We start from the raw sequence: 27,758 nt of genomic DNA, 5'->3' as shown, positions 1-27,758 counted from the left end.
GGGGTGCTGGCAGAGATACAAAATGGAGGAGCATGCACCCCACTGGCTGAGTGTGTAATACTATGGCTGGGAACAAAAGTGTCTATGACAATGCTATAACAAGTTTACCTCTCTAAAAGGAGTGCTCCATAGTTTATGTAAAAAGTTTTACAAAGAAAGGGGGGGTGCCAGATATAAGTTAATGGTAGGCACTAAGGTCAGATGCCTCATACATAGCATAAAATACTAGAAATTGATGGTACAGGGGAGAGGAGATGAAACTCTCCCCAAGCACCAGAATAACGTGATCAGACAATTGAAGCACAGCAAGAGGAATAATTAGGACACATACGCATAATAACCGAATGAGCCAAGGAGGGGTGCAGCTCCACAGACAGGACAGTGCACTGTCTGATTTGCACGAATTAAAACCACCATTAGCACTCAGCTGGACTAGTCTCTATTTCTTCATTGCTGTGCGGCTGGGGCAGGGCCGAGGTCCGGGATTGAGGCACAGTCGGTCCAGGTGGTGGTGAGCTGGAAATTTCTGAACTTTACAAGTCATTTGGATTGTTCACAGCAGCGCGGGTTGTTAACCCTTTTCTCCATCTTCTCCTTTGATCCTCCACGAGAGCTGTGGCAGCCGTGTTTCTATGAACTCAAAGCGGTTGTGACTGATCACAACCTCCTAAGGAGAGCAGCTCAACCCTATTACTCCTCTTCTGTATGATAGATAAAACTCTACTTGCACCTTTGTTTTTGCAGCACTTTATTGCCATTAATTTGTAGAAATATATGCTACTAATGGAAAAAAAATTGCTGACCGTGTAATACCAAAGTGGGCCTAGCCCACCAAGAGCTGCTCTGACTAATAAAGAGGACAAAGAACCTTTCTCTGCCATGTTCATAAAAGATTAGTCTTCACAAGTCAAATTTTATACTTTGGTATCAAAAAAATATTTTACAAATAGGAAAAAGATTTTTGACCACTGACAGTATACCGATATAGTGTCTCTACAAATAGACAGACACACAGTACAACGCTAGCTGCAATACTACGTGGCAGTCTAACAATGACAGACAGCCTGTATTTAGGGAGGTTGATGGGCTTCCTGATGCCTATTTTTATTTTGTAAGTCTGGGTTCCTTAAATGCTTTGTTGCTTTATGTTAATTCCTCAGCAGTGCAATCAAATTCTTGTCGTAATTAAAGCTGTCAGTTGGAAGGCAAGCCAATCGCCGAGAAAACACAGCATAACAAATGAAGTGAAATGATTCTGCATGTAGCTATACGATGCTTCACCAGGCATGAAATTAAATAAGTAATTTGATGTTGACATCAGAAATTGAAATGATACCCACTGTTCCCTCGTTCACTCAGACCTGCATAAACAAAAGTCAGGACAAATATGTATAACAAAGCCCTAGTGCCACCCATCTCTGCCTCGCAATACTTCTATTTACATGTGGGAGATTTTACATTTGTAAGGAAAAAAAGCACATTATTCCCCATTGTTTGCCACAGTCATTAATACAAATCAACAACCCCTGCTGATATTAAGCGCGGATGTATAACAAAGTAATCTTTATTGCCTTTTGAATGGAAATAGGTAAAAAAAAGTATTCAAAATGTAATAACAATATTTGTTACGGAATTATCTTTATCTATGTTGGATTCTGAATGCAATGTCAGTCATTGCCCATTACTATTGTAATTACTGTATGCGGAATCATTTCAATTCATGTCCCTTCCCATGATTCATTATAATCACTTCTAAAAGATACTTTATTTCAAAAAATTATCACAATTGATGTTTTGCCATGAAATAAAATTCATTTTAATCTCAGCAGTCATTCTGATCTTCACAAGACTGTTTAGATTGAGGTATATTTTCTGAACACCAGCATTTCCAAATAATTCCCACCTCTTGACACCCCAAAAACGTCAGCTCAACCAGATGTAGAGGCAGTGTTTGCATCCAACTTTCTTGCCTAACAAAACCCACATATTTTTAGAATAAATAAATAACCCCCATGTCCAGCTGTTTGGGGTGTAGAGGCAGCTGTTGCATCCAATCTTCATGCCTAATGAAGCCCACATATTTTTATATGGAATAAATAACCCCCATGTCCTGCTGTTTGGGGTGTAAAGGCAGTTGTTGAATCCAACCTTCGTGTCTACTGAAGCCCACATATTTTTATATGAAATAAATAACACCCATGTCCAGCTGTTTGGGGTGTAGGGGCAGCTGTTGCATCCAGCCTTCATGCCTAATGAAGCCCACATATTTTTAGATGAAATAAATAACCCTCATGTCCTGCTGTTTGGGGTGTAGAGGCAGCTGTTGAATTCAACCTTCGTGTTTACTGAAGCCCACATAATTTTAGATGAAGTATATAACCCCCATGTACAGCTTTTTTGGGTGTAGGGGTAGCTGTTGCATCCAGCCTTCATGCCTAATGAAGCCCACATATTTTTAGATGAAATAAATAACCCCCATGCCCTGTTGTTTGGTGTGTAGAAGCAACTGTTGCATCCAACCTTCATGCCTAAAGCCTGCTTTACACGCTGCAATGTATCTTACTATGTGTCGGCGGGGTCACGTCGTAAGTGACGCACATCCGGCATCGTAAGGTACATTGCAGTGTGTGACAGGTACGTGTGATTGCGATTGAACAGTAAAACGTTCATCGCATACACATTGTACCTTTCTCTAGAATTTAATGTCAAATTGTTCATCGTACCCGGGGTAGCACACATTGCAGTGTGTGACACCCCGGGAACGATGAACAGATCTTACCAGCGTCCTGCGGCTCCCGGCCCACAATGCGGAAGGAGGGAGGTGGGCGGGATTGTTTACGTCCCACTCAGCTCTGCCCCTCCGCTTCTATTGGCCGGCTGCCGCGTGACGTCGATGTGACGCCGAACGTCACATAAGGTAAGTACGTGTGATGGGGTTAATCGTTTGTGCGGCACGTTCAACAAATTGAACATGCTGCACATACGATGGGGGCGGTTATGCTCGCATACAATATTGTATGCGAAATTGCAACATGTAAAGCAGGCTTTACAAAGCCCACATATAATTATATAAAATAAATAACCCCCATGTCCAGCTGTTTGGTGTGTAGAAGCAGCTGTTGCATCCAACCTTCGTACCTAATTAAGCACATATATTTTTAGATTAAATAAATAACCCCCATATCCAGCTGTTTGGGGTATACAGGCAACTGTTTTTTCCAACCTTCATGCCTAACGAAGCCAACATATTTTTAGATGAAACAAATAACCTCCATTTCCAGCTGTTTGAGGTGTAGAGGCAGCTATTGCATCCAACCTTCATGCCTAACAAGGCCCACATATTTTTCATATGAAATAAATAACCGCCATGTCCAGCATTGCTTTGCTCCTAAAGTCATGGGATGTAATGGCATTATCAACAAGGTATGGCAGTAGGATGGAAAGCTAGTAACTAGGACAATTGACATATACTTGTCACTTTTCCAAAGGAATATTAATTTACATTGATATTTGTGCAATTTCAAAAATTGTTTGTTCTTAAATTATCAAGATCAAAGAATTGCTTCCCTTAAGAATTTCTTAAATTGGCTGTTCTTAAATCTCAGTTCTTAAAGGGTTGTTTTGCAAGACAAAAATGTCTGTATATGTCTGTTACGTTTAAGTAAATACAACTTATTAGTATATTTTATTGTGAAAACTCTACTCATGTGCTGTTGCCATCTCTATTCCTGGGCAGCTCTACTTCTGCATTTGCTTGAACACATGATAATTTTCTCCCCTTCTAATGTTAGAGAGAAGTTCTTTCCTGCGTTGAAGCAAATGTGGAAATGAAGCTGTTGGAAGTCATGGAGCCTGTCGGACACTGCTGTAGCTTTGACAATGAAATGATGGTATATGAATACATTAAGTTTGCATTTTTTTTCTAGCTGGGCAACCATTTTAACATCAGCTAGAACTCTACGAACAGATGAAAATATAAAAAGGTCTGTAAGGCTCAACAATATCTGTATGCCTCACCAAGACACTAGACATATCCAAGTATCCCGAGTCACCAGGGGATAATCCTTAAAAATTATTTACTATTAAAACATCATAGCAATAGGAAACCAAGGCAATGTTTTGGCCATATCTGGCCTTTCTTAAGCCTCAGAATACATCGTAGCTGTGTTTTTAGGCTTGAGGAAGTTCAGATATGTCCAAAATGTTAACTTGTCCTATTGTTGTGATCTTTTAATACTATATAATAAAGATCTAACTTTTTAAAGATTATACTCTAGGGCCTAAGGATTCTACTGTTTTTGGGCCAAGTTGGAGGCCCCACTGAGAAAGCACAGAACTTATCAATGGTGAATGTGACTTGGACACTGGATTAAGCAAGACCCTGGGCATATTAGCCTGAGAATGATATTTAAAAATGTCCAATAATGAGGGGTTTTCTTTAGCTGTAGTCTTTTGTGGAGATACGAAAATCAGACTTACCACTGTCACTGGAGGGCTGCCTCTTTGCTGTTACCCCTAATCTTTGTTCAAATGGCTGAAGTGGAGATGGTATGACTACAGCAGTTGACCGCTGCAGCCAATTACTGGGCTTAACACTCTAGTCCTGTATCCTTGGCTTGCATGACCTCTTATCACATTGATTGGGTGTGGTTGTCACATGTTATTGTCATGATGTTACTTCTGCAGCCAGTCAATAAAGACGGGGAGCAAAGGTGAAGAGTCAGCACTGGATAGCACATGGGTAGTAAAGTCGTTTTTCTTATTTTCCCACAGAGCAAGCCTTTAAAATAAAAAATGTATCTTTTGAACAACTTTAACATTTCAGTTTCAGTTTTTAGAATTCTCCAGAAATAAAGATCCGATGCTTTAAAGCTAGAACCATATTGTAGCAGGAAGCGGAACGTCTCAATAGTGGTGAAGGATAACTAGGAATATTAAAGTGTTTCATATGTTGGAAAGAACATACTTTCTTAAGTATTTTAGTCGACTTCAATTATTTGCTAGATAATGCCATACAAGCAAGAGAATAAATGTTCTACAAATAGGTAATATGGCTGATTTACATTAAACAAGCGAATTGGCTTTTTACTGGAAATGTGAAATGGACAAATATTATGATCTTATTGTCAATGATCAAATAGTGAGAAGTTTGGTAATTCTACAGTCTGCAGCTGCCTGATGTTTTAGTTCCCTGGCTGTGCCCACACGTTCCTCACATCTTAGACTACTAATTATGTTTACAACATGCCTCATTTTCCTCTGACCCCTGGGAATCAATTGGCAAGCAGGTCACACACTGAAAAAGTCATCCAAGCCCTGTAGGATTTGCCTTTTTGAAGTTAGTCTGTTCTTTTCTCCCTCATGCCACTTTGTGGCCACAATACACAGTAACTTGGGATCAGGGCAGTGAATGTCAGCAAGTCAGGGAGGCAGTTTGATGAGTGTCTGCTTAGTCTCAGTGCAGGGCGAAATGCCATCATTACCCAGCTGCCTGTCAAATAAATTGGCAATTACGGCCACGGAAGAAGCCTGGAATTCAGTACATAACACGCTGCCATCCCCAAACCGCTAAGAGATTTAAAGGAGGAGGGGAAGTCAGGAAAAGGGGAATTAAGCAATGGTTTCCTTGTTCCAGTAGCGAATGACAAGGACCAGCATGCTGGTGCTGTGATATGGTGATGAAATAATATGGAAAGTGGTAGTAATGAGCTGTGCGGGTTGGAATGTGTTAAAAACACAACACTAATTTTCCACTTAGATTTTCTTTCTGTTTTCTATTGCAGAGCTCAGCGGCTTCCAGCTTGGGAACAGGCTATTTTGTAAGTGTAATTTTTTTTTCAATATACCCTGTGAGGCCATTGCATGGATAATGTGCACTAGTATAAATGTATAACTATCAGACCGTATAAATGAATAAATATACTACAAATAAATACAATGAATTCATACTATATATATATATATATATATATATATATATATATATATATATATATATATATATATATATCGGAAAACAAAAATATTCCCAAGTTGTCAATACATGTCTTTAATTTTTTTTATAAAATTATATTCCAAATGAATATTTTTAGTTGCAGCCGGTAGACTCATCAATGTTTTCTTTGGTTATTTCTCATCAAGAAACTCAGCTTTTTCAACTATCTTCAAATTGTGTAAGTAAATAGGGTAGGATTTTAGGGCAGGTAAGTGTTTATATACAATTATACAATAAAAAAAATATTCATTTTGATATTTGATTTCAGTTAATATTTATCTGATATACGGAATAATAATCATGGTTAAATCATTCACCAGCTGTTGGTTTCCCACTGCATCTTAGTGATTCACATTTTGAAGAATTAATGCAAAAATTTGATAATATCTCATCATAATGATTATGAATGACAACATTTGAATGAAGAAATATATAATGATAATTACTGATTCTCAAGTGACCTTTTTGCTTTCCATAGACACTTACTGGGTATATCGGCATGATCTGAATAAGCAAAAACATTTACACTTACAATAACCCTCAGTCCAGTACACCACTGCGCAACCAGCTCTTTCCTCACCTATTGTACTCTCACCCATTCCCTGTAGACTGTGAGCCCTCGCGGGCAGGGCCCTCTCTCCTCCTGTACAAGTCTGTTTTGTACTGTTAATGATTGTTGTACTAGTTTTTATGTATACCCTTTTCACTTGTAAAGCACCATGGAAATAATGGCGCTATAATGATAAATAATAATAATAATAATAATAATAATAATAATAATAATAATGGGTTATACATAAATGTTGGTAAGAAAGCATAAAAAGTGAGATTTTAATAGCAAGAGAGCTCGTCATTTTTAAATGTTCATACATCTGATACATGTCTCAGTGATTAATTAAAGGTATTTTGATTTTTTTTTCACATGCGAGAAAAATTAATATTTTCGGTCAAAGTTTCATCCAAGTGTCATCCAGGCATCTGAGTGTCATTGGTTTTTCTTGGACGTAAAAAAAATAAAAAAATAAAATCTTTTTTTCTTTTCCATGAAAAAGTGGACTGCACTCCAGTGCTATATGATTTTTTTTCATTGACTCATAGACTTATTGCTGCTTTTGATCCAACACTCAGATCAAAATAGGAAATGTGTAGGAGATTTTGCATGGACCACACGTAGAGATGAGCGAACCTGAGGTTCGAGGTTTGGATTCGGAAACCGACTTCCAAAAAAACAAGGATCGGGCTCGAAGTTCGAGTGAGCTATGAGTGCAAAACACTCAAGCGAGCAGCTCAGTTCTTGGGTATGAGTGATGCTCAGCCTTGTCCGAGCAGTGTTTGAACGGCTCACACTTTGGGTAAAATCAGTGTGAGCAGATGCAGTGTGCACACACAACCACCCCCTGAAAAATTTGAAAAATCCTGCCCACCCTCCCCCGGAATTGTTTTGCTTATGGCTGGCTGGACTGAGACACAAACTGCCCAATTACTGACTTCCATAGAGGTTCAGTTCATGTCAGGGTCACAAACCAAACCTTTTCTAAGGTTCGAATGCTCCTGGCGAATCAAACCTGCAAAGGTTTGCTCATCTTTAACCACGCGGTCAGCTGAAAATCTTTGATATGAGAAAGGCCCCATTCATAGGTACAAGGACTATCCATGAAAAACATGGACAGAACTCGTACACAAAAAATGGACATCTGAATGAGGCTCTAAACTGTTCCTAATGTTACAATAAAACTTGTGTAGGAAATCTTCACGTCTATGGCCTCAACCCCTGACCTTAGAAAGAGTGAACTACTAGTAAATAAAGTAAGTGAAGTTGGTAAGTCAATTCATAAGTTAATATCGGGTTTTCCTATCTTTGGCTGTAGATTAATTCCAAGATTCTTGATTATCTATTCCAATAACTAAAGGCAAGCAAAGATGTTTTGGAAGCAGCTGCAATAATTCATATTTATACGGTATACATAGTGGTGACTAGCGTTTTGCATTATTATAGGAATGCTACATAATGATATGTATTTTGTATTCTAGACATTACTTATCAGCTATTTTATGATGTATGAACATAACATTAAATTGCATGAGTCTTTAATCTAACATTATGCTCACAAAATTCAAAGTAGTAAAACAGAGCAGGCTGTGTATGTATGCAAGAGTAATCAGTGTCAGCATTTTCACATATTCCTATTTTGGAAGCTTGGTGAACATAAGAAATGCCATCTGTTAGTCTTTTGCACCATACTGAATTGAGGTTGGTTGCTTGGAATAAATCCCAACTCCTGGAGAGTGTCAAAGTCTCTATATTTTTACCACGTCTATGCTGTGCTGCAGACAGAAAGATTTGCAATAGGGTAATCAATGAGAAAAATGGGTGCAGTTTAAGTCAATACGGTTATGTCTTGGTAAGTGCCTAACTGTAAACATTTCTCATTTTATACTGCCAAGTGTTAGAGATTTTTCAGTTTAGATGGATGTATAGAAGTAAGTAAAGTGCATGAATGCTGTATGCCCAATTCAGTCTTCAATGTTTCAATAGCTATTAGATTTTAACTATTACAGAAGGCAGACTTTAAAGAGAATCTGTCAGCAGGTTTTTGCTATGTAATCTGAAGACAGCATGTTGTAGGGACTAACACAAAGGTTGCAGCCATGTGTCTCTTATCACAGTGTGTGATATTATTTTCCTACAATGTATGTTTTAGGTTAGGTAGATGCCAGCTAATACGGCATGCCCTCAACTGTCATTAACACCACACTATCTATAGACATTGTACATAAAGAGCCTCGTGTGGACAGGGACAGCTTTTACAGTTCTGCTGAATTGCTAAATTTAAAAACTTTGATTGTATCTGAACCACTGCACCAAGTAAACTAAGGGATACATCATTAGATTCAGGGTCTCTTTGCCCACATAATGTTGCTTTCAAATGAGGTAACAAAAACCTAGTGACAGATTTCCTTTAAGGAGTTATGTTTTCAGAGAAAATCCATTAAATAATCCTGCCTCCAGAACAATCAGCTAATTGTCACTAGTTATTGCTCATGGCAGATCCGCTCACCAATGCAGTGAGAAAGGAGTTTTACATTATATTAAAAAAATCTCAAAAAAAGGATGCACTTACCAATCTCTGGTCACAATACCAATACACTGAAGAATGTAGACAGGCCCCAGTGATGAAAGGTGAGGATAGCACAAGTGCAGAATACTGATTTACAACGACTTATGCCTATCCTCTATGAAGGATCTATTGAGTAGTGTTATAGATGTACACGGATAAGGCTTATATTAGCTGCCAGTTACACTGAGACATGCAGTGCTCCATACCATTTTACAGCCTATTGGTCACATCCATACTATTATAAGTCTTCATTGTCTAATCCCAAAAACAAGAAATTCAGATGCTTGGCTTTCCATCTACAGTAATACCAGAATGGCAGGAATAGGAGCCACTTGTAAAGACCAGTTCTCTGTTGTGGCTTATATACAGTGTCCCAGGGCATGCCCTTTTATAACCTCAATTTGCATGAGAGGGCATGTACATGGGGTAAGCTTCATGGGACAACCACCTTAACCCTTATAGCCTAGGACGTGTATATATATATATACTTCCTAGGTCGCATCCCTCCCTTTAATGGGGGCTTGCATGGCAAGCCTGCATTATCCCCCTCACATGTCTGCTGACCTGATAAGCAGACATGGGCAGCTAACAAGTGTGGGTGGATTTGAGACCCACCCTTACCTGTTAACCACTTGGATTGCGCTGTTAAACTCTCACAGGGTGATATAACACACTTCGGTGGGGATCTCATTGATCCCTTCTGCCATCGGCGGCCCGTGACATGATCACGGGTCATCAATGGGTTGTCATGACAGCACAAGGTCAGCTGATGACCACTGTCGCTGTGAATGTTGGCAGAGCACCAGCATTCAAAGGACAACAGCATTTCTATTGATCAGAGCGATGGTGAAGCATCGCTCTGACAAGCAGAAGCGATCGGATAGGTCAGACAACCAGTTCCATAGGGGGACTAGTAAAAGCAATAAAAAATGTAAAAAAAAAAGTTTTAAAAAATCTGAAAAACTAAAAAGAAACCCTAAAAGTTCAAATAACCTCCTTATGCCTCATTAAAAAAAGCAATAAAAAGAACAAACTAGAAACACATATTTGGTATAGTCGTGTTTAGAAATGCTCGGTCCATCACATGTAAAATCAATTAATCTGATCAGTAAAGGGCGTAGCGAGCATTATTTAAATGCAAATCCAGTAAAGTTTGAGGATTTTAGTGACTGTTTTTGGATTTTACAAGGTTCTTGAGTGCACCTATTTTATCATTATGGACTATTACTCTGCATCTCTTGAAGCACAAATGTAAAGGGTTGCTCTGCTTCTGAATCCCTTTTCATTTGACCTGATAGAATATACAAAAGGTTCATCTGAGAGCTACAGCAATGAATGCTATCCTTTAGTAAGACGCCCTAGACTATTCGGGTCGTCACAGGGTTCTGCTCAATCTGCCCTCCCCATGCAAGGCTCAACCCCCCATGGTTCTGGGTCTCTATCCTGCAGTACTGCCTCCACCAGCATTCACAAATACTAGATACACTTTGCACCACACCTGTCAGGCACACCAGTGGGCTTCTTAAGCAGGAATAGGGCCGTCCACCTAGGGGTCAGACAGGGAGATGGGAGGTGTCAGAGCAGTCGAGTAGTAACCCTTGAGCTGTGAGGAGCTCTGAGGAAGCTGGGAGTTGTAGCTTCCAGGGGAAAAGTAGACTAGGTTGCAGACAGTGGTCTGGACCTAGAGGAGTCAGACCCCTGGTCGCAGGGGATTGAGACTAGGTGCCTGAAACCCGTCAAGGAGGACAGTTTGCAGCCTGGTTCTATCACCGGTCCAGGACCGAAAGCACGTCGGGGTACACGGACTCTAGTTCGGGGATAAGCTTCAGGCAACCCGGCAATTAGCCTGCGGAGGACAGGGCCTTTATGGACTGTTCACACGAAGCTCAGTTATCGGGGGCACTAGCGCAACGAGGGGGATAGAGCTTTCCTAGCAAGCGGCTCACTGAAATCCCAAGCGTGAGCTCCTGAGAGCAGGCTCCTTCACTTAGCCATAGTGGAGAATGGGGCCCGGAAAGCTCCAAGCTACCGGGCCATAACGGACAATCTAAATTTTTTGTGCCAGGAGACAGGTCACGGACCACCAGGCAGTACTGCAGGGGACGGGACCCGGATGAGCTCCCCTCAAGAGACAGCGGCAGTCAGAGACTTGGTTTACCCTGTTGTCAACATCTGCTTCATTGCTGAGTGAGTAGCCGACTGACCCCTGCACTGCATCCCCGCATCCCTATCCAGAGTCCCGGGGCCTACCCCTACCCGTGGAGGTTAACGTCATCTGGCTGCTTCACTCCATCGCCCCGGGTACTCCCAACGGCAGCGGCGGTGCTCCCAATTACCATACAACACGGGTGGCGTCACAAACTATATCTATCCCCTGTAAATAATCCCCTTTTTCATTTGAGTGTGGCCTCTAGCCCCCGGGTGCGGAGACCCTCTAGCCACGAGTAACCATTACCCCCGGATTCGAGCGGCTCGATCCGCTGCAGGGGCAACACACCTCCATTTACATCTTATCAGTGCATTACAGAGACAACCTATTTGGGTGCAATGTAATGAGTTATTTCAGTTAGGTCATGTTCACACTTTTAGTATTTTACCTCAGTGTTTTTAATCCAAACCAGGAGTGAGTGATAAATACAGAATTGGTGCCCATGTTTGTATTAAACTTTTTCCTTTGTTCCACTCCTGGTTTTCACTTAAATACTGAAGTAAAAGACTAGCTAAATGCTGAATGTGTGAACATGGCTAGAGATGAGAGGACCTTTTGAAGTTCGGTTCAGAGGGTAGAGTTGAACCTTAGATAAGGTTTGGTTTCTGACCCTGACTTGACTGGAATCTCAGTGGAAGTCATTAATTGGGCATTTTGTGGCTTCACCCACATGCTCCCAGCCATAAGCAGAATACTTCCAGGGGAGGCTTATCGGGGTTTTTAATTTTTTTTTTTTTGTACATGCACACTACATCTGATCACGTTGATTTTACCCCCAGTCCGAGTCATTCAAACACTGCACGCAGCTCACACAGGACTGATGATCACTCATGCGCAAGCACAGCACTGCTCACTTGAGTGGTTTGCACTCATAACTCACTTGAACCTTGAACCTGAACTTTGGTGTTTTTTTAATTCTGTGTTCGAACCCGAACATCGACAGGTTCGCTCATCTTTTACATATGGCCTCAGGCTACATTCCCTTGATCAGTTTTTGTTGAATTTTGGACACTGCAGAATTTCCACACCATTTCTGTATCTTAGTTTGCTTGCCTTTTTGCATGCATTTTTAACTTGCATTTTACCGCTTTTTTTGACTCTGCTTTTTTGTCTCTGTTTGGTGTGTCATTCTTTAAGTTGCTTTGTTTTAGAAACTTCCTGGTATTGACATTAGTTGTGGAGTACATGTGTTCTTGATGCATTTACGCCACGGAAATGCACAATAAATGCATATGCGTTTTTTCACCTGTGAATTTTTTGCATCTAATGCAAGTCTATTGGGAAATTCGGCACAGAAAACTCAGCTTACACACGAGAAAATGACATGCTGCGGATTGGAAAAACTCTCCACAGGTCAGATTACACTGTGTAAAAAAGAAGCACTGTGGGCACGAGATTTCTATTAATCCCATCCACTTTGATTGTACTGTAAAATGCTCCATTTTGAATGCAGCAAAAATGTGCAGGATCAAAAACCCAAGAAAAACCCATACTGTCCACGTGCCCTTATAGTAATAGAAATGTCCATTCATCTGCTGCTGCCTCTAATATGCAGCTGAGGATAGAAAGCGCAGATAGGGTCTTACCAGATATTTATGGAAAGGATCATAAAAAGAAACTCATCTTGGGAGGTTGTGACAGTCACAACCCTTGTATAAGCCTGAGAAATGCCAGCTGCCGCAGCCCCACATGAATAATATTCAATGCTGGAGAGGAGAATGAGGTTACTGCTGCGCTGTCGCCAAATGAACAAACTGTATTATCTATATATTCTTTTTTATATAAGTCTACGCGTTTCAGAGAGCAAAAATCTCCCTCATCAGGACAAGTGAAAAAACAACAATATATTGTTGATTTTTCCCATGTCCTGATGAAGGAGACTTTTGCTCTCCGAAACGCATAGACTTAAATAAAAAAGAGTCTATAGATAATCAACAGCATGCTGCTTCTAATAATAACACCTAATGATTGGAATTAGTGATGAGCGAGTGTAGCATTCAGGGGGCAGGGGTCGTCAGGCACTGGGGGTCTTATACCTGCATTACTCGTCACCGGGCTGGTGTGATGATCTCGGATGTCGCGGTGACCTGCCTGGCTTCGTGCCCTGAGGTGTACATCAATAAGGAAGTAAGATGATGGGGATAGTAGTAGGATGGATGTCGTGATGCCACCTGTGGTATGCGGCCAGGGATTCAGCAGCCGTTGCTGTCGCTGTCCTCTGGGGCGATTGGTAGTAGTAGCCAGAGATGGTATCGCTCCCCACAGGTGGAGTGGTCCACGAGGAGGATGATGAGGGGAGTAGTGATAGTGTTTGAGCGACAAGGCGCGAGGCGGTGGTGCCGGTAATCAAGAGTCAGAGTCAGTGGCTGTGGTTCCAGGTGTCTTTACTCACTCTTTGTGCTGTGCCATTCGCTCAGATAGTACTGGTCACACACTGTGATGGGCTCCGTCGAACTTGGATAAGTTAGGAAAACTCACTGGTGTTGGAAAGAAGAAGAAAGTATTTTTAAGAGTTGCCCTTCCGGTTGTGAGGCACCTGGGCTGAGCGTTGTGCTCCCAGCCCGAGGCCCTGTGAAGAGAAGAGAAGAAGGAGGTGAAGGTGTCGTGTCCCAGAACTAGAGTCTCGGGTAGACTGACTAGTGATTGTGTAAGTGTGCTCCTACTTCTAACCCAAGTGGAACCCGCCCCCCAGGTGGCTGGCTTCAGTGACTGGGGAAGTCCCATGACTCATGATGGCCAACCCCCTGCCTACCCTGAGCCATTCTCCCCTGGGAGAAGGCTCCTAAGGTTTATGTAAGTGTGAAATGTGGAACACTGGTGATTAACCCCCTCCTTACTCGAGGTGAATATCGCACCTAAAATAAAGTGCAATAATCTGTGGCGACTGAAGCCACAGGGGCGCAACACAAGCACTACTATACTTGGGTACTTGAATTGCACCCATCCGAGCATCCGACATTGCTCATTGTGAGTATCGAGCATCCGAGCATGGTAGTGCTCGCTCATCACTAAATTGGAATACCTATTACATTGGTAGATGTTACACAGGCCAAACGAGCTTTTCAGTTGTATGAGTCCTCCCTCTCGGACCACTGCTTATGTTGAGAGAGAGGTAAAAATAAGTATTATCTCTGATGCTCCCAATACAATCAGTGAAGAGGGATAGGCTATTCTCAAACTGCTCCCTTACCAAACATAGGACTATGGTCTCCTTGTTTTCAGCAAGATTGGGGGTCCTAGAGGTTTAACCCTAACTTTTTATACCTCTCTGAATGATAGGTAATGAAAGAAAAAATAGGATTGTCATGTCATGGGACAACCTCCTTGAAACTAACTGTTATGTAGATTCATTATTTTGGTGTTAATAGAGCAGCCATTGTAATTAGCTATAACCCTTGAATATTTATTGCTTATTTGTATTCTATTCTCAGTAAAATATGTATATTTTTTAAATACAGCATGCTCCTGGAAAGAATTGTGACAAAATAATGTATCAATTGTTTGAAAATAATAGAGCGTAGCATATTTTAAGCATATTTTTACTTTAAGATGTCTAGATGTCTCGGCGGCCTTGCAACATTTCTGCTTGGTAAATATCAACCATGTGGATGTTTTGGATTGTAGACTGGAAAAATTATTCTTAAAATTGCTTTACTTATTTAGTCAGACCCAAAGCCTTATTAACTTACATGAAATAAATATACAACAGATGTCCTCTGTGGCGTAGACAATGAGAGAATTCTTTTATAACAATTCGCTTTGACATGTGTTTGTAATAAATATGATTATTGCATTATCCCACAATATGGCAAAACACTGATTATACATCCTTGTTTATGCTATTAACCATAGACTTCAAGATCACTTAGTGTGGGAAGAAACTATTTATGGCTTGCACTTACAATCTAAGCTCATTTACTAAGAACAGAGGAGAAAGAAACAGAATAATGTTGAATATTATTATATTCCTCAAGGGTACATGAATGCTAAGCTCTTGACAAGTATAATTTAAAGCATTTAATCAAATTTGTGTAATTCAATGCATTTGATAGAAAGAAGAAAATTCACATACTGTACAGGGATAAACTGCGTTATCTTTTGAGAAATCATGTCTGTTCTCATATTATGCGCATAAAGTTAAACTGTATGGGCTGCATATGCTACTACAGACTGGAAAAGTTTGAGAGCTACATCAAGAACCCCAGCATACCAGTAAAAAAAGGTTGAGATGTATTATTTTAAAGGGAACCTATCACCAGGTTTTGTTATATAATCTGAGAGCAGCATAATATAGAAGCAGAAACCCTGATTCCAGCAATGTGTCACTTACTGAGCTGTTTGCTGTCATTTTGACGCAATCACTGTTTTTTCTGCTGCAGATCTAGAAGTCCTCAGAATGTGAGCTCTGTATAACCCCTCCCCACCACTGATCGGCAGCTTTTTGTGTACACTGTACATTGACAGAAAGCTGCTAATCAGTGGTGGGTACAGTAGGACGCAAAGCAATTGACTAACGATCGCTAACGATATATCGTCAAGGTCACGTTGTTAGTGATGCACATCCGGCGCCGTTAGCGACATCGCAGCGTGTGACACCAATGAGCGACGATCAGCGAGCGCAAAAACGTGAAAAATCGTTGCTCATTGACACGTCGTTCATTTCCTTAGTATCGTTGCTGCTGCAGGTACGATGTTGTACGTCATTCCTGTGGCAGCACACATCGCTATGTGTGACACCGCAGGAACGATGAACATCTCCTTACCTGTGTCCACCGGCAATGAGGAAGGAAGGAGGTGTGCGGCATGTTACGTCCCACTCATCTCCGCCCCTCCGCTTCTATTGGACGGCAGCCGTGTGACGTCGCTATAACGCCGCACAAACTGCCCTCTTAGAAAGGTCAGAGCAACGGCGCAGAGAAGATAAGGCCGTGTGATGGGTGTTAGCGATGTTGTGCGCCACGGGCAGCGATTTGCCCGTGTTGCACAACCGACAGGGGCGGGTACGTACGCTAGCGATATCGGTATCAATATTGCAGCATGTAAAGTACCCTTTAGAGGCACAAGGAACCTAGTCCTGTAGTGGCAATCTCAGTTATATTTTTTTTAAACAGTAACATAACCTTAAAAGTGATACATGACTAAAGTCAGGCTCTCTGCCCGTACATCTTGCTGCTCTTAGATTTCATAAGAAAATTTGCTGTGATATTCCTTTTAACCCTGCTGTTCTGTTCCGGTCTACTATACACTTTTAATGTTCCGGTCATTTTTGACCAGGCCTATTAAAGCCTTGATTTTTTAGCTAATTTAAGTAGTTTATTTGAATACCGATTGCATTATTATACTGTATGTGAACATGGTTGTTCATAAACAAATGAAAAATGAATTAAAAAACTTTTTAACTTTTTAAAAAAAATTTATTTTTTGTGTCAAAAAATGCTACATGGCTTTATTGCAATATTCACGCATATTGCACACTTGCACATGAAAAAAAAATATTCTGTATATAACTGTAAACTATAACTAATAACATGAAACTGTATGGAAATATATATATATATACTGTATATATATATATATTTATTTATTTATTTTTTTTAAAAGAACAAAAAATTAAAAAGTTCTGTTTCTTCTATATAAAATGGTAAATAAGGTTCATGGTGCTAAATTTACCCTCTTAATTTGTCACAAGTATAAATTACATGTATTTTGTATAAGTACTTTGCACAACTGCAACATATCACACTTGTTTTGTGATTACTTGATGTGTGGCAGAGGGCGCATAGTTTCCGCTTTAGGCTGGTTGCGTTGCTGGTGGACGCCGTGGGTATCGTAGCAGTGCTGATTAAGGCCGTGGGTATCGTAGCAGTGCTGGTTAAGGCTGTAGGTATCGTAGCAGTGCTGGTGGAGGCCGTCGGTATCGTAGCAGTGCTGGTGCAGGCCGTGGGTATCGTACCAGTGCTGGTGGAGGCCGTGGGTATCGTAGCAGTGCTGATTAAGGCCGTGGGTATCGTACCAGTGCTGGTGGAGGCTGTGGGTATCGTAGCAGTGCTGGTTAAGGCCGTGGGTATCGTAGCAGTGCTGGTGGAGGCCGTGGGTATCGTAGCAGTGCTGGTGGAGGCCGTGGGTATTGTAGCAGTGCTGGTGGAGGCCGTGGGTATCGTAGCAGTGCTGGTGGAGGCCGTGGGTATCGTAGCAGTGCCTGTGGAAGCCATTGGTTCACTTTCTTTAGCGGGCTGTTGGATCCTGTGCACAATGGCTGCCGCTCCATGATCTCTGGGTGTTACTTTTCTTTCTTCGATATATGGGCTAACCAGTGATTTTTCCAACTCCTCTATAAAAATTCTTCTTTTATATAGTTTAATTTTGTTCCAATTTGGTTCTAAATAATCGGGCCATAACACGAATGCATTGTATGCTGACACATTAAGAATGATGCATTAAATGTAGAAATTTTTTGGGAAAAAACACACGTGAATCTTTAGTAGATTTCTGCAGTAGAAACGCGTAAAAAAATAACAAACCAGCTTCACTTCATAAAGACCATCAGGAGACAAAAAAAAAACAAGATAAAAATGCATGTAAAAAACCCAACTGTCCTCATTTACATAATTGGCACAGAAATGCTGCAGAGAGTTTGCAACATCACAAGCTCATCATTTCTAAATATTCATATATCTCGGTCGTGTAACAGATAGTTTCATAGCAACAATTATACAAAAAGAAAAAACATGGGCAGCACAGACTTGACTAAACCAAATGGTAGAGCTCAACAATGGTTCTAGGTTAATGCACAGCCTAAAGTTGATCAAGTTGAGATTATATATATATATATATATATATATATATATATATATATATATATATATACAGTACAGACCAAAAGTTTGGACACACCTTCTCATTCAAAGAGTTTTCTTTATTTTCATGACTCTAAAAATTGTAGATTCACATTGAAGGCATCAAAACTATGAATTAACACATGTGGAATGAAATACTTAAAAAAGTGTGAAACAACTGAAAATATGTCTTATATTGTAGGTTCTTCAAAGTGGCCACCTTTTGCTTTGATAACTGCTTTGCACACTCTTGGCATTCTCTTGTTGAGCCTCAAGAGGTAGTCACCGGAAATTGTCTTCCAACAGTCTTGAAGGAGTCCCCAGAGATGCTTAGCACTTGTTGTCTCTTTTGCTTTCACTCTGCGGTCAAGCTCACACCAAACCATCTCGATTGGGTTCAGGTCTGGTGACTGTGGAGATCAGGTCATCTGGCGTAGCACCCCATCACTCTCCTTCTTAGTCAAATAGCCCTTACACAGCCTGGAGATGTGTTTGGGGTCATTGTCCTGTTGAAAAATAAATCATGGTCCATCTAAACGCAAACCGGATGGAATAGCACGCCGCTGCAAGATGCTGTGGTAGGCATGCTGGTTCTGTATGCCTTAAATTTTGAATAAATGGCCAACAGTGTCACCAGAAAAGCACCCCCACACCATCACACCTCCTCCTTCATGCTTCACGGTGGGAACCAGGCATGTAGAGTCCATCCGTTCACCTTTTCTATCAAGACACAGTGTTTAGATGCAAAGATGTCAAATTTGGACTTATCAGACCAACGCACAGATTTCCACTGGTCTAATGTCCATTCCTTGTGGTCTTTAGCCCAAACAAGTCTCTTCTGCATGTTGCCTGTCCTTAGCAATGGTTTCCTAGGAGCTATTTTACCATGAAGGCCTGCTGCACAAAGTCTCCTCTTAACAGTTGTTCTAGAGATGAGAAGGTGTGTCCAAACTTTTGGTCTGTACTGTACATGAAATATATATTATACATAAGAATTAAATCTGTGTTAGAGCTCTATTATTACAGGACTTGCACATGACATATTTGGAGTATGTGTAGCTTTGACTTTTGAAACTTCCAAAACTTGCCAAATCAAAGAGGCGTATGGAATTTAGACTGGGAAGTTCCACTTAGTCATGACTCAACTATGCATTACACCGTATGATCTGTATCAAAACCGAAGCTCAACCAAAATCATATGTGAGGAATGTGGAAAAGACTATTCTGCTCTGGCATAAACACAGTGGTACAAGCAGTATAAGATTTCCATTATAGTTCCTTCATACTCCAAGTGCTATTATCTCACTAAGGCTCCTTCACATTTGTATATAAAACACGTACGTGAAAAACTAGTACCAGTGTCATCAGTTTTTTCCATCAGCGTGTCATCCGTGTGTTATCTGTGTGTCATCAGTGTGCCATCTATATGTGTGCCATCCATGTGTCACCAGTGTTTGTCCAGTATGGGAAAAGAATAAGATGTAACAAAGCTTCTCCTATACTTTCAATGTTAAACATACAGCAAACTGTACACTGATGCCATCTGTGTGCTATATGTGTTTTTCAAGGACCTATAAACTTTGTATTGGCCCTTGTCATCTGTGCTGCTGAACACACCTCAGTGTGGTTCATATAAACATATGGTCCATGTGAAAATCCAAACATGTGCAGATCACCCTAGGTCAGTGATGGCTAACCTATGAGACATGTGTGTCAGAAGTGACACACCGAGTCATTTTTACTGACACGCCGCAGGGGCAGGTGGCCACATCCCAATCTATAAGACAAGTGACGGCCATCAGTGATTTAACTAGAACTGCTGTGCAGCCCTAAACTATTCAGAAATTACAGGCCCGGGAGGCCGCACATACAGTTCTAGTTAAATTACCAGCGGCCGCAGCTTGTCTTATAGATCGGGATACAGCCACCAGTAATTTATGTTTTTTACCTTTAATCAGAGTCCCGAGTGAGGCGGCCTTATGTACCATGCAGTATGTAATATGTCTCTCTCTAACCCTCTGGAGAGAAGCATGAAGACAGGCACCATTGCAGGTGGCGCCGGATGGCATTACAGTGTGGCTGCTGCAGCAAGTCCACACATCATCACAGTTGGAATCTGGTTCAGCAGCGCTCAGGATAGATATGTTTTGGTGGGTGGGTCTGGGGAGGAAGGAAGAGGAGATAACTGCTGGGGGAGGGGGAGATGAGAAAATGACTTCTGAGGGGAGGAGAAAATGACTGCTGGGGAGAGGAAATAATGACTGCGGGCAAAGGAGAGAGGAGTTAATGACTGTTGGGGTAGGGAGAGAGGAGATAATGACTGCTGGGAGAGGGAGAGAGGAGATAATGACTGCTGGGATAGGGGAGAGGAGATAATGACTGCTGGGGGAAGGTAGCGAGGGGATAATGATTGCTGGGGGAGAGAGAGAGGAGATAATGACTGCTGGGGGAAGGTAGCGAGGGGATAATGATTGCTGGGGCAGGGAGAGAGGAGATAATGACTGCTGGGAGAGGGGGGGGAGATAATGACTGCTGGGGGAAGGTAGTGAGGGGATAATGATTGCTGGGGGAGAGAGAGAGGAGATAATGACTGCTGGGGGAAGGTAGCGAGGGGATAATGATTGCTGGGGGAGAGAGAGAGGAGATAATGACTACTGGGAGAGGGGAGAGGAGATAATGACTACTGGGGGAAGGTAGCGAGGGGATAATGATTGCTGGGGGAGGGAGAGAGGAGATAATGACTGCTGGGAAGGGGGGGGAGATAATGACTGCTGGGGGAAGGTAGCGAGGGGATAATGATTGCTGGGGGAGAAAGAGAGGAGATAATGACTGCTGGGGGAAGGTAGCGAGGGGATAATGATTGCTGGGGGAGGGAGAGAGGAGATAATGACTGCTGGGAGAGGGGGGAAGATAATGACTGCTGGGGGAAGGTAGCGAGGGGATAATGATTGTTGTGGGAGGGTGAGATGAGCTAATGACTGCTGGACTTGAAGTGTAGAAAATACCATCCTTCAATTGAAGGTTTAGCCAAAGAAATTCAGCAACAAAAAAGCCACTGAGCATATAAGGTAAATAATTATATGTTTTTGCTTTAGAGTACATATATTAAAATATTACATATTGTTATTAGAGCTACAAATATCACAAAATTATGGATTTTTTGAGAAGTGACACACCACCCCAGTTATACTCATTTTTTTATGACTTTTGACACACCTAGCTTAAAAGGTTGGCCATCACTGCCTTAGGTAATAATGAGTATGTGTGGTATCCATGAAAAAACGGATACAACACATACCGGAAATGCAAACATGTAAACGAGGCCTAACTGTAACATACACAATATGTTTCTTGGTAAAAATGTAAATGTTTAATAAAGGTCAAATAATAAATATATTTAATTGTTTTTGTAGAGATTGCCATATATTTACTGGAAAATGTATTACATGGCATTCTAATAAGTATGTGCAAACTATAGTACTTAAGGGAATTGATGTATGAATTACTGAGTTCAGCTATATAACTATATTATTTGGCTTGATGTTGTAATTTAGTTCTAGGTCAAAATAACTTGTGATTCTGTTTTGGGATTGTAGGATTAGAACTCTAATTAATTTCAGTGGAAATTGGCACTTACATGCTTGCTATTGAAATATTTTATCATTTTCATCTACACGATCATGTTTCATTGAGGACATTGGCAGCTGTTGGCAATTAGTGGGAAAGCATTATAAGATATCATTTCACATACACCTGTTGAGCACTTTCATTGATCTGTGCATTAATATTTCAGCTGGTGAAACAGAATACTGTACTAAAGTGACTGTAATATTTCATATTGCCATACTTCTTATCGTGTTGTATGAGACATATTGCCACTGTTTGTGCTATGTTTGTCCTTATTTTATATGCCAGGCCTGCTGAAGTAGAAGGCGACAGACATATTCACCAAGAGGTTCACACCAGTTAATGAATCCAGCTTCTCTTCTGGGTGTGGGCACATCTGGGTGCTGTGCCACAAATGCTACACTAGTTGCCAACTGGACTAGCATTTTTGACTTACAAAATGCTGGCACTCTTGATGAAATTGACTGGGAATTATTTCACCCCAGCTCATGCTCAGTAGAGTTGAGCTATCCTTTGGAGGTTCGATTCACTGGACACATTCAAACCTTAGATAAGGTCCGGTTTGTGATTTTGACTTGAACCAAACCTCATTGGAAGTCAGTAATTGGGCAGTTTGTTTCTCCACACACATGCAGCCAGCCATAAGCAGAACACTTCTGTGGTTGGGTGGGCAGGATTTTTTTTTGTGCGTGTGTTTACACACTACATCTGATCAGTATCTGATCTGGTCACACTACAGTGGTTTGCACTCAAACTTCAAATCCAAACTTTGTTTTTTTGGAAGCTGGTTTCCGAACCCGAACCCAAACCTCAAAAAACAGTTTTGCTATTTCTTCTCTTTAGTTCTGCTCATTTTGGTAGATCTGATGCAAACTAGCTTGGAAACACCACAAGCTGCAAAATGTTTTTGTAACGGGCAAATGCACAAGCATACTGTGCATTCCACGGTTTTTACATCTGTTTTCTTAAAAACTTTGATGAATTGGCACCAAGGTAGGCCCATTCCAAAACCCACCTGAAAAAGCACCACAAAATGTTCAAAAGTATGAACACATACATTTTTATATACAAACAACTTGCTTTGCATATGTTCAGTCCTCTGAGTTTTAACTGCTTCAAGTATCTAAAGACACTAAGCAGATAACACGAATGAGCCCACAACCTTTCAGGCATTTTCCACTCTGAAAATGCTCCTAACTTCATAGTAAAAGTCAGTGGGAAGGCTCAAAAGATGGCTGGAAGATGGCCGAGTATTATTTTGAGCTCTTTACCAACATTTTTGTTGCTAGTAATTTCTTCATTGTTGATTGGAGTTTAAAAAAAAATCTGGAAAATGTCAGTAAAAATGATGAAACACTGGAGAAGTGCTTAAAAAACGCATTGGTGGTCAAAAAAGTGCTAAGGAAACCAGCAAGACAACAGACGACAATGCAAAAAAGATGTTTGAGAAATAAAAAACATTGCACTCCCTGAAGCATTTTCCTCTGAAAAAACTCATTGGATGTGCCCGCTTGTTGTGTGAACATACCTTAACTCATGGAACATGCCTGTAAATTATAAATGCATCTCTCTGTAAAAACATCCCTTTGAGAAAGAAAAATGTGTGAATCTGCTAAAATACAAATCAAAAGACATAACATAAGGAATATCTTCGATATACAGTAGATCCATGATGTGTGGATACTAGTTTAGGTGAGACATAAGAATGTTGTTCCTATATGCGTTAAGGGGGCTTTACACGCAACGACATCGCTAACAAGATGTCATTGGGGTCACGGAATTTGTGACGCACATCCGGCCTTGTTAGTGACGTTGTTGCGTGTCAAACGTATGAATGACCGCTAACGATCATAAATACTCACCTAATCATTGATCGTTGACACGTCGTTCTAATCCCAAATATCATTGCTGTTGCAGGACGCAGGTTGTTTGTCATTCCTGAGGCAGCACACATCGCTACGTGTGACACTCCAGGACCAACGAACAACACCTTACCTGCGTCCTCCAGCAACGAGGTGGGCGTCACTTTCTTTCAGCTGCTCTCTGCCCCTTCGCTTCTATTGGACGGCTGCCGTGTGACGTCGCTGTGATGCCGCACAAACTGCCCCCTTAGAAAGGAGGCAGTTCGCCAGCTACAGCGAAGTCCCTAGGCAGGTAAGTCCGTGTGACGTGTCCTAGCGATGTTGTGCATCAAGGGCAGCGATTTGCCCGTGACGCACAACCGACGGGGGCAGATGCTTTCACCAGCGACATTGCTAGCAATGTCGCTGCGTGTAAGGCAGCCTTTAGTCCTCAAACTTTGTCAATTAGGGTTGGTTGAGAGTCCTTGGCAAAAAAAAACTATTGTTAGGTTCCCCCTCCCCAATAACGGTCATATCATATAAAGCAATTTGTATCATATAGTTATTGGCAGAGCCAGTAATATGTAATAGTGATGGCTAAAGCGGGCTTTACATGCTGCGACATCACTAAAGCAATCTCATTGGGGTCACGGAATTTGTGATGCACATCCGGTCGCTTTAGCGATGCCGTTGCGTGTGACACCTATGAGCGATTTTGCATCGTCGCAAAAACTTGCAAAATCGCTCATCGGTGACATGGGGGTTCATTCTCAAATATCGTTACTGCAGCAGTAACGAAGTTGTTCCTCGTCTCTGCGGCAGCACACATCGCTACGTGTGACACCGCAGGAATGAGGAAGCTCTCCTTACCTGCCTCCCGGCCGCAATGAGGAAGGAAGGAGGGGGGCAGGATGTTCGTCCCGATCATCTCCACCCCTCTGCTTCTATTCGGCGGCGGTTCAGTGATGCAGCTGTGACGTCACTGTGATGCTGAACGAACCGTTCCCTTAGAAAGGAGGCGGTTCGCCAGTTACAGCGACGTCGCAGGGCAGGTAAGTAGTGTGACGTGTCTGGGCGTTGTTGTGTGCCACGGGCAGCAATTTGCCTGTGTCGCACAACCGATGGGGGCAGGTACCCACACTAGCGATATCGGTCACGATATCGCAGCATGTAAAGCGGCTTTTTCATTTTTTTATCTTCTGCATTTTAGGAGAGCAAGGACTGAACATGTCTAAGCTTTTGTTCTCCAAGAGATAAGCAGACGTGTCTAGCTGCTGAACCTCATCACAGTTTCTTCTAGTTTGCAGGATGAGCAAGCTTACTAAAATGTCAGCTACATGTAATATTTCCAAAGCTATTCCATACATTCCCAACAGAAGCAAATCAAACAGATTTTGAACACCTTCATTTGTCATTCAACTATTTCTTTTTACCAGACATTTCTATTTATTTGGTGTTCTGAGGAAAACTACATACAATAATATACTTTAAGTTGTTGTACCAAATATATTTCAGGTCTGAAAAATCTTCTCCATCTATACTGCATTTAATCTTCCATTACTCGTGGTTGTTTCGTAAAGCTGCTATTAATAAAAAAATGTCTTGGTTATTAATGTCTTGGTTATTGAGGTCTTCCATCTTTGCTTGACCTTTATTTCCGCTTTCATTCATTTGCCCATTGACAACTTTACACAATAAAGGTAAAAAATGTATTTTTACTCTCTCAGCTTATCTGGAAAATGATAATTTTTTTCCTTATGTGTCCATATTTAGTGGGTTTGTTGATGTTGCTGAAGTATTCTTAATTTTCTTTTTTTTTTACAGTTACTGTATTTTTTAGACTATAGGATATAGGATGCATCTTACAATAGGATACAACAGATGCTTAGCTAAGAAAACATATTTCCTAATAGATAAAAATTCCACAGCGGTGTAAAGAAGTATAGGGGTTAACATTAATGCATCATGGTAGAATAGAGATATAATACATATATTGTTAGTGTTACATTATGTACACTTTATGCAGCCCAGACAGATACACAACACTGTTACATTTTCAGTACATGCACACCCAGCTCTGCTATATAAACACACAGTTCTACTAGACACACACAACTTTGCAACATGTTTACACACAACTCTGCTATATGTGTGTAAGAAGATGTACATCCTGTCACATTCCCCTTGAAAACCCAAATATTGTAGAGGTGTATAATGTGTATTGTGACATGTGTTACTAGTGACAGATTGTGTTCGGCTTGACAGTAGCCAGATTTAAAGTTACTGTTTGGGACTAGCCCAGAGTAAGCGGCGCTAAAGTGAAAGGGACAGAGACAGCTTCCTGTCAGGAAATCAGATAGGGCCCAGCGTGCAGTAAGAGCAGACCTATGGTCTGGCTTATGAGCAGAGCCACATGACTTGAATGTCCCTGATGTGAGAGGAAATTGGGACATTGGATAGCATGAGTTTGAGTAAATAGAGAAAATTGACTGAAGGACAGAGTAATCGACTGGAGATAGGTCCTGGAATAGGCTGTCTAACAGTAAAGCCCAGACTTTGTAACTTAGAAAGGTCACAAACCAGGACAAAATGAAGAACATAAGATGAAGAGAGTGACCTGGGTGGGAGTTCCAATGCATCAGAAGTAGAGAAGCTAAGTGCCGGTCATATTGACAAAATAACCCATTTGAAAGGAAAAAGATGAGGAACCACGAGTTGAGAATAGGACTCTCACTGGCTAGACTGTAGTACTGAGCTAAGTTGTTGTGAAGGAACTGAGATTAGTTGAGGTATTGACAAGGGAAACCAAGGAAGTAAAGAGATTTTGCCTGGTGAAATAAAGAAATCCAATCCAGCACAAGATATGATTAGGAGTCGCATTAACACAGATCCAAAAAACCAAGACTCCAATACCATAAATAAAATTTGATTTCTCTTTATTTAGTAACAATCATAAAAAACATTAAAAACAATAGGAGATTTGGAAATTGACACAAAAACACATCAAGGCAGTAGATATAAAAAATCACTGGCTGGAAAAATGAATAAATTATTAGATCTCTCAATTGTGCAAAAACAACACAAAGATTTTTGTTGGGTTGGTCTCCTGTCATTCAAAATACAATAGAATGTACATATAAATGCACAAATATAAATTCATAGAAATTGCACATCGTATAAATCTGTTATAAATAGTATAATATCAATGTAGCAAAGTGCAAATGCAAATAAATATATTAATTTATATAAAAATGATGTACACTCATTTGATACTGTATTGCACAAAAAGAAAAGGAGGAACCTAAAAGCCAATATAAACTAGAGGAGTAAAAGATCATAAATAAACAAAATAATGAGACAAATGAGAATCAAATTATAAACTGTCAGTAACTATAAAGGTAACCACTCAAAAAAAATCCCCAGAACACAATAAAAAAATTGAATATAAATACAATATTCAATTTTTGATTGTGTTCTGTGGCTTTTTTCTCCCTGATGAAGCTGCTAACGGGGCACACTGACTCCCTGACAGCGAAACACGTGTAGGTGGGTCCGGGGGAAATTTTTTTCTTCTGTGGACTTGGGTTCCTGGACATCCACATCTGCAGTACTAGGTGGGTACTGGTACACAATGGCATTTAGATTGTCATGTTCTATTGGGTTACTTATGTACCTGACAGGTTAAACATGTGTTTTGAGATGCAGACAAAAAAACTTTTTTCATCTTTTCCGAGATATATTTGATCCTTGAGCACTGGCCACTTTAAATGTAATATCTATTGTCTGCTCTCTCTTAACACTGAACTTTCTGATGTCTTATTTTATCGGACTATCTATGTATTTGACACTTTAAAATTGTTCTTTGGGATTCAGGCAATTAATATATCTATTTACCCTTGAGAGATATTCAATCTACAGTCAAGGCCAAAAGTTTTGAGAATGCTACAAATATTAATTTTTACAAAGTCTACTGCTTAAGTTTTTCTAATGGCAATTTGCATATACTCCAGAATGTCATAAAGAGTGATCAGCTTAACAGCAATTACTTGCAAAGTCAATATTGGCTAAGAAAATGAACTTTAACCCCCAAAACACATTTCAACATCATTGCATTCCTGCCTTAAAAAGAGC

The 27,758-nt window shown here is 40.8% G+C and overlaps 1 protein-coding gene across 6 annotated transcripts in view; it reads left to right on the top strand.

Annotated features, from left to right (window-relative positions):
• The window catches only part of AUTS2 (activator of transcription and developmental regulator AUTS2), a 1,876,064-nt gene that overhangs the window by 733,547 nt on the left and 1,114,759 nt on the right, over window positions 1-27,758 (top strand). For all 6 annotated transcript variants that reach the window (XM_075336342.1, XM_075336339.1, XM_075336340.1 and 3 more), the window contains one exon: window positions 5,784-5,819. In XM_075336342.1, coding sequence (XP_075192457.1) covers window positions 5,784-5,819 — 36 coding nt within the window. The remainder of the gene's footprint in view (window positions 1-5,783; window positions 5,820-27,758) is intronic.

Source organism: Anomaloglossus baeobatrachus, chromosome 2 (genome assembly GCF_048569485.1).
Source record: "Anomaloglossus baeobatrachus isolate aAnoBae1 chromosome 2, aAnoBae1.hap1, whole genome shotgun sequence".
Classification (NCBI taxonomy): Eukaryota; Metazoa; Chordata; class Amphibia; order Anura; family Aromobatidae; genus Anomaloglossus; species Anomaloglossus baeobatrachus.
This window is presented reverse-complemented; position numbering and strand designations above follow the sequence as displayed.